We start from the raw sequence: 19,633 nt of genomic DNA on the forward strand, positions 1-19,633 counted from the left end.
TTAAAAAGCAAAAAACTGCTTCCATTAGGCATATTTTAAGTAAGTCTGTCCATTTGGGAAATGGCTTTAGGAAAATAAAGTTTGTTGCCGAATTAATTCAAGTTCATTAAAAATAGTCCACATAATATTTTAAAAGATTATCTGATGAGTCCAGTGGTGTGCAGAAAGCCACTCTTGACAGTTCAAGGACAGAACGTCTCATTTCACCCCAAGTAACTGGACAGTGCATAAGCTTCACAGAACTAATGTGTTTTATTTTATAGTGTGAATTTGTCTTCAAAGACTATCAAAACATAAAGGTACCAAAATATATCAAAGGAAAATGGCAAGTATATTCATATGTGACAAGGTACAGGGAGCATTTAAAAAGGTAATGTGAGATTACTATTCTACCATAGTTTAAAAGATAGAAACCACATTTGAGGAGAAATTCACTTGAAAAAAATGTTATATGCTTGAGAAGTGATGGATAAGAAACCTATGTTAAATAAAACCGAATAACGCAAAATTAATAGCAAATGTTCTCACCCAGTAGGTCCTAGAGTATATGAAGGTGGGAACAGGATACTGTCCAAGAACAAGCATAGTAATATTGTGAACCTAGTAGGGGTTAAAACGGTAGCGACTTAATGATTAACTTGGAAGATAAATCCACTGCACATTCAAGGCAGATGTGCTTTACGGTAATATTCGCTATAAAACATTTCACTCTCTCATTTACTTACATGACATAGTAAAAATGTGTGCGATTAGAAGTAAGTTGACCTGCGCCAAGCTAGGTCAAAGCAGTTATCTTAAACCGCATCCACTACGTACAGCAGGCCAATGGAAAAGGTAACTTCGAGTAAATTCAGCAGCAGCAGTCCATCTATACAGCTCTAAGCAGAAAGAAGAGCTCTCTGACCTCATGGCTAAACAACAGGAAAGTTCTGGCTACACGAATAGATCTCCTCTGCATGTAGGACAGAGGTTTAACCTATCTTTTGGTCCACTGGTGAAGAGTTTTGTAATCCACCCTCTCTTTTTACTTATTTTTCAAGGTTGATTGTCTGGAGTATCTGTTCATTATCTGTTGTAGCTTAAAACCCACTACACTACACACTAACATAAAACATTTGGATGAAAACTGTCAATAGGCCATGTGAAGTAACTGTTAAGAACCGAGTGTCAAACCAAAAAGCACTAACTAGCATTTTTTTCTCAAACGAGTCAGTGACAATGAAAAAAGTAAGCTAAGTATTCAAATCCTCTATAGAGACTGGTCTGTACCGATAATGATTATGCTTCCGGGCATATGGGAGGCAGATTGATGACTGACTTGAGCCCCGTAAGTCTTGTTTTGCACCGTTTTGAATCCCAGCTAATACCTATCACCAGTCATGTAAACTGATCCCAACTCTTAACCTCAGTCTCCCCGTTGATAAATTGAAACTGATGGTGTTTCAGTTATTAAATGAGATGATGTCTATAAAATGCCTGACATTTAGGGGCATCTGGGTGGTTCAGTGGGTTAAGCTTCTGCCCTCAGCTTAGGTCATGATCTCAGGGTCCTGGGATCCAGCCCTGCATCTGACTCTCTTCTCAGCAGGGAGCCTGCTTCTCCCTCTCTCTCTGCCTGCCTTTCTGCCTACTTGTGATCTCTGTCTGTCAACTAATAAATAAAATCTTTAAAAAGATTGAAAAATGCCTGACATTTAGTAGATGCTCAAAGGTTCATTCTTTTCCTATATTTTATCTCGTTTAACATTAATACAGCACACAAAAAACTAATTCAGATAAAAATAAAGAACTGGTCATTATTTTTCTTTTCTCTTAGTGCATTAGTACATGAACTGGGAATGTAAAAAAGAAACATTTTCAGTGTACTATCCTTAAAGTACTTAATATTCAAAATAAAGTTCCTTAATGTGCTATGTGTTCAAAATCTGAATAAAATCATACTGTCTACTAATAAGACCTTTGGTGAAAAACTTTTTTAAAAAATATAATGCATATACTTATACATAAATAGTATACTTAAAATTAGAACATCTATTTTTCACCAACTGCTTAATTTTAATAAAGACTCTAAAAACTTTTCTAAACTTTGAAACAAAATTTCATAAAATAAAATTGAAAATAAAAGCTACTAGAGTTCCCTTTTGTTAGTGTTTTCCTGAAGAGAAACCACATTAAGCAAAATATTTTAATAAAATAATTCCTTATTAATTCACAGCGATTGAACTCAAGGTTACCTTTATATAACTAAAACTTGAAATTTTAAAATATTTTATAAGTACATTTCTTTACTCAAAAGTTCACATGTACTAATTTGAACAAATACATTTTTGCCTGGGATAAGAATTGTTGAACCTGCTTTAAAGAATATATGATTAACTTAAAATTAACACATTGTGAATATACAAATAGTATGCTAAACCCATTTTAGAAAACTTGAACTACTTTTCCTAAGTAGGTTAAACATCTTTCCTGCACCTTACTGATATTATTAAATTGTTCAAATAGCTTTTCTTGAAGATAAATTCTATCCCAATTTATATTCCAATTACAAAGTTTAAACCATGTGTTTTTATTATACTTTCTAAATGTTACACATTTTTGCGAAACATAATTAAGTGCTGTGATACCAAACATTGAGAATTATCCTCAAGTACCATATAAGTTTTGAAAACGAGTGTACAAAAATAATGCACAATATTATCTATACCTAAAAATTTAGTTTCTCTGATGTAGCAGGTAATTATTTTTCATGTCACCCTCACTCTGATTGGCTCATGATTTATGTTTGTTGCATTTACTGTGATGTGAATTCCTCTAGGCCTTTTTCTGCTCCTCCTTCCTTTCCCTTCACAGAGTGCTTTGTGAAATAAAATGTGCTCTATAAATATCTGTTTAATTAAATTGAATTTTGCCCTATATAATTAGCAGTGTCAAATGATAATAATCCAGCTATGATCTCTGGTAAAGGGAAGAAAAATTATTTAGGAATCCTAATATCTCATTATATAAACTTTTACCATGTCTTTAAGAGGTATATGTGGTTATCTCTTGGTCATCCTGAGAATAATTGAGCTATTTTAGGTCTTCAATTCCTCAGGGAAAAAAAAAAATTCCTTAAAATTTTAACAGCCAGTGGATTTTAATTAAATACATCATTGTAAGTTTCTTCAGGAATTCCTATATTGCAGCTGCATAAACATTGCTTTTTTACAATTTAGTCTACATAACATTTTACTGAATATTATTTTCACTGATTTAGATGGAAACCATTTTATCTGTGGTCTGACCATCTGTTACTACAGTTAGAGTTTACCAGAGAAATATGTATAAAAATAAAGCATATTATAAACCATGTTAAAGTCCTATTTAAACAGTGTTCACCAAAAGATCAAAAAAGGAAACTATAATTAATGAACTATATGTTTTGTCACAATATCAGGATGCTTATCCTGACTGAAGTGAATTGCTGATGAACATTCCATGAAGTTGTTTGACATCATACCCATTAGAAACACAGACTTTACAAAATAATATAATTAGTGTAGACCTATTTCATCACGTGTTTTGATGCTTTTTCTGGTATTTGGAAAATCTCCAACTCGTGCAATGGATAGAGGCATTTCAAAGTGTCTTTCTAGTTTTGTCTTAGGAAGGTTCTATTGAAAAGCTAAGGTTATTGTGCCTGTTTCCCAGATAACAACTATGTAATTTTCAAGGTTCCTGTTGCTAATCCGAGCCTCAGTTTTCTCATCAGACTATCAGGGCTAATATAATTTATTATGTTAAGCATAATAAGCAATAAAACAGCATTTGTAGAAGTTTTTCACAAATGAAATGCAATTTATGAGTACGTTGTAATCTTAACCTTGTAAGATATTACAGTTATGTTTGTAAATAGCACTGACACAAAAATCTCAGTCCTATGATATAAAGTATCTTAGAAATAATATAAATCTAAGTCAGCTAAGCTCCAATTTTAAAAAAGCTCCAATTAAAATCTGGGTGATTGAAACTCAGATATCAACCTCACATTGTAGAAATTAACCTTAGAGGTCGTACTCGACTATTTTTTAAAAACATGAAGATTTTAAGAAAAGTTTAAGGGAAAATGTGTGAAAATGGGGAAAACGTTTTATTTATAAGTTACCTGGTGTTATTTAATATTCAGTATGGTAAACAATTTAGTCCTGCCTAATTGAAACCAACTTTTGTGTTGTATATATATATATTGGCAGAGTAAAGATTTAAGCCTAGATACTGAACAATTTCAACAGTTTGTTATTTCATGCATATATAGGACTTGTAAAACATACAAAGAAGAGAAAAAAGATAAAAACTCTATGTAGAAAATAGACTTTTATAACTACATTTTACAGAATATTCCAAGAGATATCATTGGTCATTTTATTATTTTGAAAATATTACTTATTTAAACAACTAAAAAACGTCAAAGCCTGATATAATCTTCAACACTGGAAAGGATAAATCATTGAAAAATATGTAGAACAGAAATCCCATCTCGATGCCATTGATACTACTATACCGTTGAACAGATATTCTATGAGGTATCAAACATTGCACATAATTACACATTTAGGATTTGACATCGTAGCTAAACCAGTTGTTCAAGGCCACTAAAATACTGAAAGAGGATTAAGATTATTAACAGTGGGGAGGAAAAAAAGAACTCTTAAAGGCTTTCTAACTCAAATCTGGAAATGGAGATTTCACTCAAAAAGAATGTCACAACTACAAAGAATTTTCAATAATCCATGACACAAAATAAGACATCCACCTCTAATTTTTTAATCTATTTACCTCAATTCCATGAATCCAAGGGTGATACAGTACATGTTTTGGACCTGCACTGCAGAGTGATATTTATTATTGTGATGTCTCAGAACTTGTCCCTAAAGGATTTTATATGCGATAAGTACTAGTTAAATTTCACGATCAGCAGAATGACTTTTAGATTTTCTACTATTACTATGTCTTACTAATACCACACAGTGTCCTTAAAATTCATGTGTTTTAATTGAATGAAGTGCTGAAAATGTTAGGTATGAGTAATAGTTATTAATTGCTAAAAAGATAAAATTCAGTTGTAGGTGATACTTGTTTGATGGATTGGGAAATTGCTCCTTTTTTCTACAGACTCAAAATAAATTTATGGCTCTGGTTTTTAAAATACCTATTTTTCCCCCAGTGCTCAGTGACTATTAGAATCTATTTCTCTCAATAATCTGCAAGAAGATTTGGAGGAGTGGAAAACCTCAGGACAATAAAAAGTGGTCCACAAACTTTTGGCTTGGGTCCATTGGTTGTGTTGGTATTTTATAACGGCAAACTTAAAATATGTTCATTTTAGATCATCTAAGCAATGTTTGGAGAGCTGGCCTACTGGGTGAGAATACCATTTAAAAGCACTTGTGTTACATAATAGACAGCCATGGCAAGGGCTATTTAAAATTCCTAGGTAGAAGAGAGCTGTCAATGCCAAAGAAAAAGCTTTGCTCCAGGAAAATAACTGTCCTCTGAATGGATGGCACGACTGGGATCCAAGGGTCATTACATGGTATCAGACCTACTTGAGGTCCCATCACTTAATGGAGGATTTGACTGACACAGACACAAAGACCAACACACACACATACACAGAAAGTTTTTAACCCTCTGGACCACACAACATGAGATGGAAAAACAAACAAGATGGGAAAGAAACATTTTCTCAGCACTGATAATTATTAAACGTGCACAATTGTTTTATGCAACAGGAAGTTTGACCAGAATGATGACATAATCTGTATTTAGGATATGTTTCTGCCACTTTGGAGAATTAGAAGAGTGTTTATACATAAATTTTGCTTGAATTCACTTTCATGTAGTAGAATAGACTGTTGTTCAGGAAATAGATGAAAAAAAATCTGTAAGAGTTGAGAAATTTCGTTAGGAAATGGTGGGGAGTGGTGAGATAAATTCTTTTCAGCCTTTTCAAAGTTTGCACAAGTTTATAAAAAGAGATAAAGTTTCTTTGATTGGAAGAGATTCTTTGCAGAAGTGCAGTGTACAACATACTATATACATATAGGGCTTCCCTCTGTACATATACATATGCATACACTATCTATACGCCTTTTTAAACGTATACACGGCTTTAACTCGAAGAAAATGAGTTAGCTACACAGTCATCATTGCAAGACAAGCCAATTGCTGAAAGAAGTGATAATGATCACTTAAAGAGCTATTTCACCTCCCACATTGCCCAGGACTAAGAAGAGAATTCCTTTTCAGTTTTTCTTTCATTGCAACAATGATTGTCATAGATAATCTTTGTGCTTTTGTATAATGCCCATCCTGGATGTAACATATATACACATACGACATCAGACAGTTTAAGTAAGCATGCTGAACACAGGCAGGACCATACAACCATGCACAAAATATTCTGAATATGTTTTTCCGAACTGACGGCAACATCAGCATGCACCACTATCATATTTGGTCCTGTACAAAGAGGAATGTACAGCTGAGGCCATCATGGCTAGTGTCACTTGCAAGAGTTTCTTTAGAGAAGAACACCCAGTAGAGAAACAAAACAGAATGAATGAAACAAACCAAAAACTTCCCCAAAACCAAAAAAAATAAATAAATAAAATTTTCCTCCCACACGTTAATGCTGAAAATCTGGCCATTTTCCACATAGCACATTTTCCTCATTCCATAGAAAGCAGGTCTTCTCCCAAAATTCGGAGTTGGATTGTTTATAAGAGAGAGTTTAGTGTCTCAGAGCTTTTCCTAACCATTGGAAAAGCTCATCTTGATAAAGCATTTTCCAGCGCACGTTGGCTTCCACGGTTTCCACAGCTCTCAAGAATGAGGCAGCAGCTACTCCGTCATAGTTCTTCATGAAGTTCTTCAGCTGGAAAGAAACAGTTTTGAATGGTAAATATGCATGCCTCAAGCTCCTGTCTAACGTATGTAAACAAGACTGTATGAGAAACGAAGTGCCACAGCCACCACAGAAGGCATATTTAATACAGGAAGAGAGCTCACTAACGAAATACAATATAACAAATTGTGCCCATTAAGTGTGGTATGGTATCTTCTGGAACCAGAAGGAAAAAAGAGTGGACATTACAGTTTCAAGAGTTCCAAATTCAGATTCTTGTTTCCTAAGTAAATATTAAAACAGACATATTTATCTTTTCGTAATAGGTTGACCGGACTGTGGCCAAGGCTAGTTCTAATTACGAAGCACATCAATGTTCAAATAGCCTCAAAAACTGAAGATAAGGATTAAAGCTCACTCTTTGTTGGTAGAGATCCAAATCTTCTTCATCATCTCCAAATAAGTAGCATAAGGGGTTGACACTATCTTTAGCAGCAAAGGATTACCAGATATTGGGTGGTGGGAAGAAAGTAACGATGCTGTGAAAACTGGATGATTAATGACATTTCAGTTGCCCAAGTGACTCAGCTTAGAAAGAATGAAAGATAGTTAAATGTGGACTCATTTAGCTAGAGACTTTGAGCACTTAATTAAAATAAGTTGCCATTTTAAGATATTTTGCTAATATTTTTCTGGATATAAGATTTTCTCTAGAGAGTTCACATATTCTGGGAACGCTCAGGGATTTTGTTTCAAGAGTCTTTCTAGCAGTCTTTCTGTTCAATATGTTAAGAAACTGGCAACCAACCAACAATCTCAATGCTAATAGGCAAATGTGAAAAATCAGCTTGCAACACAGAAACATTAGTGGTGTAATTAGTGTGGGTGTGATTCATCATATGGTGGGTGCCACATGGAGGACATGCCAGGAGCGAAATGTAGTGCAGCAAGACTGACTCAGGGACAGGGGGAAGGGCATTTAAAATGGACTTCTTAATACCTTTCTGAGTTAATCTAGAAAGTGGTTCATTGGTAGTTCGGTTTGTTTATGACAGTGTTACTTTGATTACATGATACCCATCGGTTTTCTCAAAGTTTTTCCTCCACTTTCCTACAAAGCCCCATGCCCCTCCACGTCATTAGCAATGGATGACTTCATCGCAGAGCTATATCCTTTATAAGACTTCAAAATCCCTATGCTTTGATAACAAACATGTAAAATATCCAACATATAGCAAAGATTTATTGATGCTACCCTGAAAATTGATTTGACATTTTACCAAATTTACACATGCTAAGAGGAAGAAGGGAAGACATGGGAATTTACTGAATATCTTCAATATTCCAGGCACCGTGCCACACACATATGCCTGTAACAGACACACATATATTAAAAGGAAGTCTAATGGAAACACTGAATCATATTTTTAAATTTTAACTGATTAATGCAATAATTCATTGGTATTTATATGTTTGGATTCGTTCAGTCTATATTCCTATAGCAACAAGTAATACATCATGATCTATGTCTTGAATTGTTTTATTACACAAATATGTATATCACAGCATACATGTATATATCACATATGTTCATTATAGTGTTATTCTTTACATAATATATGTCAATCAGGAAAAAATTATATTTGCTGCTCTTAAAATACATTCTGCATTATTACAGGCTTTCCTCAGCAGTACTAAATATGCCAGATAGTGATAAATGACCCACTGGCAACTTTGACTCTGTACAGCATGTTCTTGGCCCCTTGATGGGAGACAGAGCAAGCCAGCCTGAACACTGGAAGTAAAACACTTAAGTCCTCCTCAAAGGCAAACTATGGGTTTGAATATGAATGTGTTATTGACACAAAGACAGTAGGTCAGATTATCTTGCAAGAGAACCATCAATAAAAAATATAAGTGGTGGGTCTCCAGGGATTCATTTCTTAAATCACTATTTAAGTGCACTAAGTACTAGCCTCGTGAGCTCAGAGAGCCTGAGGTGACTTGAATGAATCTTGGGAGTAGCTTATTCATCAGAACACATATGGCCCACTTTCCGTGGTTGACACAAATTGATTTTATGCCCAGATTCCTCTGCAGCTCTTCTGGCAAACATGTGGTCAGAGCAGCCATCTAACAGGTCCGGGGGTGTGTGATCATAGCACCTTCCAGACCCTTTGCCTGACTTTAGAGGGCACAGGGTAGATGGAAGACACTTGGCATTCCGGTTTGCTTATTTCTGCAGTTCTTTGGTAATTTTCTGCTGTTATTAGCTTTTATTATTGTGTTTCCTAAATATTTATGCCATCTTCTGCTTTTATTTGAAAATGTTGCAAGTTTAGACATTTTTATAAAATAGCATTTAGTAAGATGTCAGAGTTGTTTGTGCTTCCTGTTCTTAGCATAAAATTTCTAGACATGTTTGTTAATTTCTCCATTAGAAGGCATTTTCACATTTAAAAAGAAACTCTGATTTTAGGGTACCCAAGACCCTAAACATCACAAAATAAATTATTTGTAGAGTAAATTGCAAAACATAATATACTCTCAGTAACCATATAAATGAATTGAATTAGCTATTGCCCTATTATGAGGTTTATATTTTCAACATTAAAACTGTAAATGGGATGTCTGTGATGCCCAGGATCTATGTTCCTCCACAACAGGGCTGCCGATGAGATTCAAGAGGCAGAAAAAGGAGCTCTGGGGAGAATTGCTCAACAGACATCAGTATGAAAAACTGGCAAAGGGCTTCTGTCGCTCCCTCAGGTTGTACTTCCATTAGTTTAAAATTAAGGAAATAACACACTGTTTCATGGAGAAATAGTTTTCAAATTCAAATAATTAGAAGGAAATTGCCAGTTTCAGGTACTAGAAGGCAGTTTTGAGGAAGGGACCTTGCAACTACTCCTATTTCTCTACTGAATGCCCCTGGGTCTGATGGGGTCATTAACACCTCAGCTGAGTTTTCAGAATTCATAAAGATGCCGCTTCCCTTTTGATCTATATATAGTCTTGAAAATAAGACTATTCCCACATCCAAAGGGAGGGCATTGGGTTTTCTGCTTGTGAGGTTCATTGGTTATTAGAGGATGAGTCTGGAATTTCCTCACCTGCTTTACATTAATGGGCGTGGGAGGAGGGAGTAATGAGCAATACAAAGCAAACTGCCATCCTACTCTATAACAGTGGTCCCCAATCTTAAAGACAATGATGAGATAATGAACGTATGGAAAATCCTCAGAGGGCAACTATCAAACTAGAAAGTCAGCACAAGGGGTGCCTGGGTGGCTCAGTGGGTTAAGCCGCTGCCTTCGGCTCAGGTCATGATCTCAGGGTCCTGGGATCGAGTCCCGCATCGTGCTCTCTGCTCAGCAGGGAGCCTGCTTCCCCCCCCCCCTCTCTCTACCTGCCTCTCCATCTACTTGTGATTTCTCTCTGTCAAATAAATAAATAAAACCTTAAAAAAGAAAGAAAGAAAGAAAGTCAGCACAAGCAGCCATGTCGGGAAGCGATTCCTAACTCATGCCACAGCCAGATAGTGTGAGGTTAGCTGCTGTGTAGATAATGGAATAAAAACCACAGTTTAGTTTCAGGTGTGAAACTGCACTTTTCATTACAAGGACATTTCAAATGACAATTAAATCAAGTGGAAAAATATTAAAAAATATGTGAGAAGTAAGTAAAACAAAGTGGTCAGCGTACAATAAAGTCAAATAAATATCCATTTAAAAGACGTTTTCCCAGGGCCTGGGTATACCTGATACAAGGAAAGTAGAAAAGACTGATAAGAGTTTGAGGGTGAAGCAAAGGAAGCGGGAACAGAAGTGAGTCAGCAAGAAAGGAGGCAAAGGCAGAGAATACTGGGAAGAAGACAGGAGAAGGTGTTCACTTCAGTGGCTTCATAGGTTGTGACTAAATGAATCTTTTACTCACTGATTATTGAATGTAAAATCAAGAAATTAAAAGTACTTCATTTAAATACAGAGAAAATTGGAAGCAATCATTCATTTAATTGTTTCTTCATTGTTTCATATGGTTATGAAAGGAGTCCTTCTCATTTAGCTTCCTTCATTAAAAAAATTTAGTAAAACATTGGGCTGGGGCTTTCAGAACCAAATCCTTTAGGGTTGGGAACACACAGCAGGGGTAAAAATTGAATTTCAAATCATTACAATCAGAGACTTAGCTTAGCTTAGCTCGTCATGTGCAAGAATCCAAGTCAGGGCATGCGGGATGGTCATACAACACCGGCACTATTAGAAGATGTTAAGGGTGGTGCCAGGGTGATGCTTCTAGGGAAATGCTGCTGGATATGTTTAGCTCTGGGTCACAGCCCAGATATTCGATGAGTGAGAATCGAGGAAGCCATGATTGTCAAAGCCAAATCTCAGCAATCCTTTGTAACGGAGGGAAGCAGCAGAAAAAAAGTAGATGGTTGAAGCCCAGCTCATCAGAATCCTTTAAAAGGATCTAGAGGCACCTGGGTGGCTCAGTGGGTTAAAGCCTCTGCGTTCGGCTCAGGTCATGATCCCAGGGTCCTGGGATCGAGCCCCACATCGGACTTTCTGCTCAGCAGGGAGCCTGCTTTCCCCTCTCTCTCTTTGTCTCCCTCTCTGCCTACTTGTGATCTCTGTCAAATAAATATATAAAATCTTAAAAAAAAAAAAAATTGTATCAGGATGCCTGGGTGGCTCACTTGGTTAAGCGACTGCCTTCAGCTCAGGTCATGATCCTAGAGTCCCAAATCAGGCTCCCTGCTCAGCAGGGAATCTGCTTCTCCCTCTGACCTTCCCACTTCTCATGCTCTCTCTCTCTCTCATTCTCTCTCTCTCAAATAAATAAAATCTTTAAAAAAATTTTTTTTTTTAAGTATCTATGTTTTTCCTCCCTCCTACATACTTATCCCTCCCCATTTCACACCCCCTCTTCTACAAATGTGAGTTAAAGGTTGGGGGTGGGGGGAAAGCTGGTTTAAATTTCCAGAGAAATAAACCAGGAAAAAAAAAAAAAGAAACATTAGATATACTCTAAACTGGACACTAGTCCTTAAAGAATTGTTCATTTTCTTTAATGAAATTCATGTATGATTAAATCAAGCAGAATTTTCAACAAACTGTTAATCTCAATATATATTGCCAGATATATCCTCTTTCATACACTGAATTCATTCCACTGAACAGACTAGATAGCACGAAGCTTTATAATCACACCTGGTGATCCACACCCTGTAATCTGCCTGAACATGAAGCAGGGAGACTCAAGTTCTATATCTTAACACAATCCTTGATCCTTTGTACCCTAATGCTGAGTCATTGTGACAGGATGGTTCTGTTATTTCTAGGATCCCAACCTGGGTTCACATCATCAGCCCAGGAGCAGCGGATTGGATCAAAGATACTGGGAGTGGATTTGGAGTCCTGGAGTTTGAGAATCATTATATTTAAACACCTCTAGAAGGCATTTTATGTCTGTCTGTTCTTAGATTGTATTTACTTATTTGATAAAGAGAAAGCTAACATTCACATGTGCAGGGGCACAGAGGGATGGGCAGAGGGGGAGAAAGAGGAACAAGTAGACTCTGCACTGGGTGCACAGAGCCCCAGGAGGGGATCTCAAAACTCTGAGATCATGACCGGAGCTCAAACCAAGAGTCAGATTCTCAACCGACTGAGCCACAGAGGTGCCCCCCGAAGACATTTCATGTTTAATACAATAGAAATACCTTTGCAAATAATGAATTAATTCAAGTCGTTAGCATGAACGTGTGTTTTTTAAAGAAATAGATAGGAGTCTGTCAGAAAAAAAAGTGGTTAAAAGAAATGTATAATTTTATATATTTATAAAAGAAAATCATTAGAACTCCTATATTAAAATATTTACCTCTTTGAGTTCACCTTCGGTATTAAGAAATTCTGTAACTCCACTAATGAGTTTGGAATTCATAAATAATGCCTCTCCATACCTAGAAAGAGTAAAAAAAAAAAAAAAGGCTTGATGTTATATAAGCAATAATTTAAGAAATCCTACTCTTCAGTTTTTTTTTTTTTTAAATCCTTTTCAAAGGCTCCATTTGACCAATGTTATCTTGTTGCCATTAAGATCTCAGACCATTTCAAGGTCATTTCTCCAGGGAGCCAAGGAGGTGCAAAGAGCTGTGACTGCAGAATAATATCAGATGCCACCTGATTTGGCTCAAAATGTTTCAGGGAGGTCTATGTTGTAGCACATTTAAAAAAAAAAAAGGACTCCTCTAAAATTAGATTTAGGAATTATTGTTATATTTTCGATCTAAGGCCTGAGGAACAAATATTTTAAAACTTTCAACTTTAAAGCAACCTAGTTCACTATAAGAAAAAAAAAAAAAGGAAATCCCAACAAACGAAAGAGGAGTATAAGAAAAACATGGGCATTAACAGTATGTCACACAGCTCCTTTGGTCTAGTCAGTCACAATTGACATTGGCATTCTCCTTTTTCATGCTTAGAAACTGAGCCAGATTTCTTTGAAATGCTTCCCAAATATTAGTATGTTTTCATGTAGACATTAAATTGAAGTATTTAGTTGTTCACCTGGATTGCATAATCCTTGTGCCACAGACATAAATTCTTGACTCATGACCCACAGTAAGGAGCAGTTTGTATTGGTGAGTTGGAAAGGTTTCTCATTTTATTGATTTATCTCTGTTGTGCTAAGGATACCTATCACAGACTACCATACTCTCAGAATTAAGATAAAAAAGATTCTGAGGTTTTGGAAGCAAAGGCTCAGCCCCCATTATAAGAGGTTTTCTAATGCTTCCTTACAGCATTGTGGCACCTTTCTTTTAGGACTTGTTAAATTGACAATATCTCAGGCCTAATTGTCATACATGACCAGGGGGTATCTGTAGTTTTCCAAGTGTCTGGCTTGAGCAATTGGTGGATGGCCATAATATTTACTGAGGAAAGGAAGACAAGAGGATAATGATAGGTTTAGCTTTGCAGGTACACCTCAGTAGGGGGGCCAAACAAGCAATTGTCTATCATAGAGTGAAGCTTAGACAAAATGTTTGAGTAAGAGATCTAGATTTGGGAGCAATTGAAACCATTGGAATAGATGGCAATTAAAAGCAGGGACAATCTGCAAAAGATAGAGTACCTTGGACAGCACTTCCATGAACTCCAGTGTTTAAGGACTGCTAGAGCAGTAGAAGTCAATGAAGAAGACAGTTCTATTTGTCAAGAATTTAAACATTTCCAAATCTCAACCTTTTTAGCTTTTGGTTAGAGACCATGGACTCTCAAGTGATACAAAATAAGCACAGTAGGAACCAAACATTTTTTGGTTGGGACTGAACTATACATGCCCACTCTGCTGAGCCCTGATAGACAAAACCACTCCCTACACAGGCTGTGTATTGGCAGATATTTGACACTTTTTAAAGTGAAATGCTCCTATATATTAATTTCACCTTGTATCTGACTATTTACTATATTATGGTACATGAGAGCAAAGTAAGTTCTAATCTTCCAATCATTCCAATTTCTGAGCTGCAAATACAAGAAAGCTAATGTGTCTTCCAGGAATATCAACACTTTCTGATGAGATATTTGTAGATAGAATTGTGTTTTAACAGGACACATCCATTCAAATGGAACCCTTTATACAAGGGCAACTGAGAAAGGTCTATGTACCTTAAAAACATGACGTTTACACACCAATTTTTAATAGACAGAACAAGAGGTCTGCTCACTTTTTGGGGACATTTAAGTTTGAGAACACGTAGCATCTACATGCCTTATAATAAATTAAATTTTAAAATTCCATAGAGATTATCAGAGTAATAAATCAACATTTATTATAATATATTTAAATACACAATGAAAAATTTTCTTAAATTGAGGCTGAAAAAGTCTCACCATGAAACAAGATGTCTCAGGAATGAATTCTATTGAAACTAGGATTATACAATGATTCAAATGTTCCTTCTCTATATCTTGGTTTTATTTCAGGTGTTTTATGATATTCACATATAAAGAAAATTTAAAAACAATTCTTGCAGAGGTTAAATTTTCTTGTTATGTAGTATAAAAATTATATCTGATTTATAAATCATTTTTTCTATAACACATTCAGAATACAGCTGTATGATATTTCTTCAACCTTAGACAACTTAATAGATTTTCCACAAACGTTGTACTGCTAAACATTTTTACTCTCACATTTCCATATATAATCATAGTCTTTAATCTTTATTACATGAATAATATTATAGAATCGTTAAAATAATTCTGAGTTTCACAGGAGTGGCAACACTCAACTTGGCTGACTATTTTAAAATCCAATTCTATTATCTGGACATTAGTTTTAACACAAAAAGTTGGGTCTTTATCTCTACTATGTCACCTTTAATTTATTCATTCATGTTTGAATGATTGAACTCTTATTCTACCTGGTATTTAATATCTTCCATTTATCTCTGAAAAACTTCCAGGCAAGGTCTCGGCCATGTGGATTTCGAGCGACATGGATTATCACATCAATTGCATCTTGATCTAACACCACCTCAGAATTCAGTGATAGATTCAGAAGCCTTTAAGGATAGAATTGTAGAAAAGCTTTTAGCCCAATAACTTAACAATTTTTATAAAATTACAAAAATTACATGCATAATAATTTGTCATATTCTTTAGAAAAACAGTCCTATGTAAACTACCAATACAACTTATCAACAGAACAATTTTCTGTTTTTAAAAGGGGGAAGAGCAAATTCATAGCATTTTAATTAGCTCATTAATTAAATTTAAAAAAATCTTGCTGGTGAAGAAATCACAAGTTTGTTCTGATGCTATCAACTTACTTAAAAATCTTTATAGTGAGAAACAAAGGTGTTTCTTTCAATTCAATTAGCATTAGTCATGTCAACACAGCAGTTTTCTTTAGCTATATCCTAGCGTAACTAGCTTATATTCAAGGAAATAAAATCAAGTTCAGTGTACTTTGATTAACTGAGAGTACTCTCATTACACAAAAAATTTAGAAAATTAATTGACTTACCTATTTAATAAGTTCCTGTCATCACTGCAAGTTAAGGCTTCCAATAATATTTTCTTCTCAGAAACCGCTGTAGTGGAGTGGAATTTCATCCATATGAATTCCCAGACATCCTCATCTAGTAGTGAAACTCCTGTACAGTAGACGATGTCTCTAACATTTAGTGGTATTCTAAAGAAGCAACCCATGGTGTTTTTCTGTTAATTAAATGCTTCATAGCATTGAAACTAAAGACAGATGTTGCCTTACTACAGTCAGTTTTTAAAAAGATGATTTTGTTAATCAGATTTTACCTGAAAGAGAATAATACTATATAGTAACAAGATTTTAAAAATTGGCAATTGAACGATGCAAAATCATGTATTTTGAATGCAAGTTTTGTTTCTATTCTTGAAACTATATTTAAACCAAAGTCACAGGGTGCCTGGTGGCTCAGTGGGCTAAATGTCTGCCTTAGGCTCAGGTCATGGTCTCAGGTGCTAGGATCCAGCCTGGCCTCAGGCTCCCTGCTCAGAGGGGAGCCTGCTTCTCCCTTTCCCTCTGCCACTCCCCCTGCTTGTGATCTCTCTCTCTCTCTCTCTCTCTGTGTGTCAAATAAATAAATAAAACCTTAAAAAGGGTCAGAATATAAAGGCTTAAAGAAACAATGCAAGCAGGATGCCTATAGTTCTACCAACATTAATACACTTATCAAAGATTTTGCTTTCATAACTGGTAGACCCAAGAATGGCAAGAAAGCACAGATTGAAGAGACTAATTTGAATAAAACAAACATTTCTCCTAAAATCATGGACAGGTGTCCCTAAAATTATTTTTCTCAAATAGGCCTTCACATTGCAGAACCTAGAAGATTACTGATAGAGATAATAAACAGATAAAACATAAAGTAATAAATTTTGAGAAAAAAAATGTCTTTTACCCTACATTTACAAAAGTGACTATAAAAACAGACTAAATTTTGACTTGGACTCCAAAATAAATATTATGGTGGGAAAGTGTGAGTGGATTTAATTACTCTTGACTATTTATAGCTTATAAAAGCTCATGTTTACTCACCATAGCAATTTTCTACTAAATATTGTCCTCTCGAGTCTCAGTATATAACCTACATTTTAAAAAACTGACTTCTCTGAAAGAAGACTAGAATGCTTACAAAAAGTCAAAAAAATACATTCTGCTTTGTGTCATATTCAGTGATCCACTATTTAATTTTCTTACTTGTAACTTGAATGTGGGTGATAACAGGTGTTTTTTTCTGGACAGCAAGATAAAACCCTCTCTTCGAAAGATTTAGGACCTTGACTGATGGTTAAAACACTGCTATGGTTGAAGGGCTATTTAGAAAACAGGAGGAAGTATCTGAATGACCACCGGGAAGATGCTTCATCTGGCTCTGTTAAGCAGCTACGGAGGACAGAGGACACTCAGAATATAGACCACTGGGCTTCAGGATACCACATGCTGAGATTTGCTAGAAGAATCGTACAAAATTAATTGTTCCCAGAAATGCCTAAAACTATATTATTCTGTCTCTTCCTAGAAGTAAGTGATCTGGAGTGTTCGGACGAATGTTACTTTAAACTTGCTGACTAAAGCCTTTTGTCTTTGTGGTATTAGAAGACAAGCACTCTGCTTGTTTTGTTCTAAACAAAAGAACACAGCATCAGCCCAGAGCTTCAGAAAACCAGCCCAGAGCTTCAGAAAACATTGCTGCCATGTTTAATCATGGTAGATGCAATACAGGATTACAAATACGCCTCCATCTTTAGTAACGGTAAGAAAATAAGAAACTTAGTTTTTCTCTAAATCAACAGCTAGAAAGGAGGATGTGTCTTTTCTTTCAAATATAGGCTACAGAGCAAAACACTGTATAATTGTTATGACTTTAGCCAAGCAATCGACAAAAAATTTGCAAGAAAAAACAATAAAATGTCTACTGAAATCATCAGCTCATCAATCAATGTATATTTTCCTTTTTTTCTCAGTGTACATTTTCTTAACGTTAGCTCTAATAGAGAGTCATTAAGTTATTAATATATTAAAGAGAATATAGGGATAGAGTCCATTAAATTAAGTTTGTTACTGCCTATGAAATGCATTTCCAATATCAATGGTTTCCAATAGAAAAAGCATACAGAAATAAAGAAAATGCAAAAAAAAAAAAAAAAGAAAGAAAAGAAACCCACCAGATATTAAACTATATTCCTTAGAAATAACTTGACTGCCATATATCATAGTCACTAGCAATAGTCCATACTTCATTATTCAGTAGATGCTGTTGGCTGATGCAGAACTAAGAGGCACATACAAATGAATAAAGGGACTGTCCCTCCAAAGCCCTGGGCACTGGCTGGAGGAGCACAAGAGGTAGAAAATAACACCTCTGGGCAATACCATGTTTCAGGTTACACATTTTATTTAGTCTATATAATAATATCATGATGTCTACCTTATACATTTCTTTTTGCAAGTGAGGGGACTCTGTTCTGAGAGAGGATATTTTGCTCTATCACCACGATATAGTAAACTGAGATCCAAGATGATCTGTACAAGACAGTCTTTCCCATTTTTGTCAGCTTCAAGATGGCTAATGACAACAAAAGTATGATACGTTGGCTTTTGTTTTGTTTTGTAAGATTTTACTTATTTATTTGACAGAGATCTCAAGTAGGCAGAGAGGCAGGCGGGGGGTGGAGAGGGGAAGCAGGCCCCTGCTGAGCAGAGAGCCTGATGCAGGGCTCAATCCCAAGACCCTGGGATCATGACCTGAGCCGAAGGCAGAGGCTTAACCCACTGAGCTACCCAGGTGCCCCTGATACGTTGGTTTTTATTAGTAGCAGTAGTCAGAGTAATATGGACACATCCAACCTATCATTTTCTCAGTGCTGAACTGGCCTGGCCATAGGGTTGCCGCTAATCTCTTTTTTTTTTTTTTTAAGTTAATTTTCTAATACACAGTTTAATCAGTCGTCTTTGAGAAATATGTAATGTTGGTGAGACCAGATTTCCAACAATAAGTATCCTCAGTGCTCCCCAGCACTGAACTGATACTTGTTAAAATGCCGCCTCTGGGCCAGCATAAGGACAGAGGCTAGCGGTGTACTGAAGGAACTGCTCTATGGCAATCTGGCCATACACACAGCAAGAAGAAAAAAAAGTCTTAAAAGGGCACTCAGCAATAAAGTGCTGGATAAAATGACAGAGAGACCACCCTGAAGGAATCTAGCAGAATTTATCCCGGGCAAAGGAGGCCTTTAAACTCAAAGCTGCCCAGAATAGGGGCTGATTCTGCATCTCAAGCTGCAGTGTCAAACCCAAAGAAAACCCCATAATTTGGATTTGCTCTGCCAGAAGCTGCAGGTCAACTTGCAGGCTTTCCAGCAGCTGGCCCTCTGTGCACAGCAGATGAATCAAATTTGGTTACTAGAAAAATGAGACACACATATGTTTACATATTTAATTTCAATCCTATGGATAGTCCATTGAAAAACAGCCCTCAGTCTCGTCTGCAAATCCCCAAACTCTCAGGAAAGAAATGACTCTATTAGCAGATGCCATGAGTACACGCTGCTTCCGGTTTACAGTTCTCCTTCCAAGAGCAAGGACAGAGCCGATTAACCAGAGAATACCGTCCGGATTTTTCGAGCATCTCTTCCCATGGCATCCACTCCTCAACTTCCTTACCCACCCACCAGCTAAGGAGTCAGT

The 19,633-nt window shown here is 36.0% G+C and overlaps 1 protein-coding gene across 1 annotated transcript in view; it reads right to left on the reverse strand.

Moving 5' to 3' along the window:
- Positions 1-2,154: 2,154 nt before the first annotated feature.
- Positions 2,155-19,633, reverse strand: part of TRHDE (thyrotropin releasing hormone degrading enzyme) — a 405,975-nt gene continuing 388,496 nt past the window's right edge. Inside the window, exons 16-19 of the mRNA XM_059402447.1 lie at positions 15,929-16,096; positions 15,324-15,464; positions 12,773-12,854; positions 2,155-6,919 (exon numbers count right to left, since the gene is read on the reverse strand). Of these exons, the coding sequence (XP_059258430.1) occupies positions 6,776-6,919; positions 12,773-12,854; positions 15,324-15,464; positions 15,929-16,096 (535 nt within the window). The 3' untranslated portion in view covers positions 2,155-6,775. The remainder of the gene's footprint in view (positions 6,920-12,772; positions 12,855-15,323; positions 15,465-15,928; positions 16,097-19,633) is intronic.

The sequence above is a fragment of the Mustela nigripes genome, chromosome 6 (genome assembly GCF_022355385.1).
Source record: "Mustela nigripes isolate SB6536 chromosome 6, MUSNIG.SB6536, whole genome shotgun sequence".
Classification (NCBI taxonomy): domain Eukaryota; kingdom Metazoa; phylum Chordata; class Mammalia; order Carnivora; family Mustelidae; genus Mustela; species Mustela nigripes.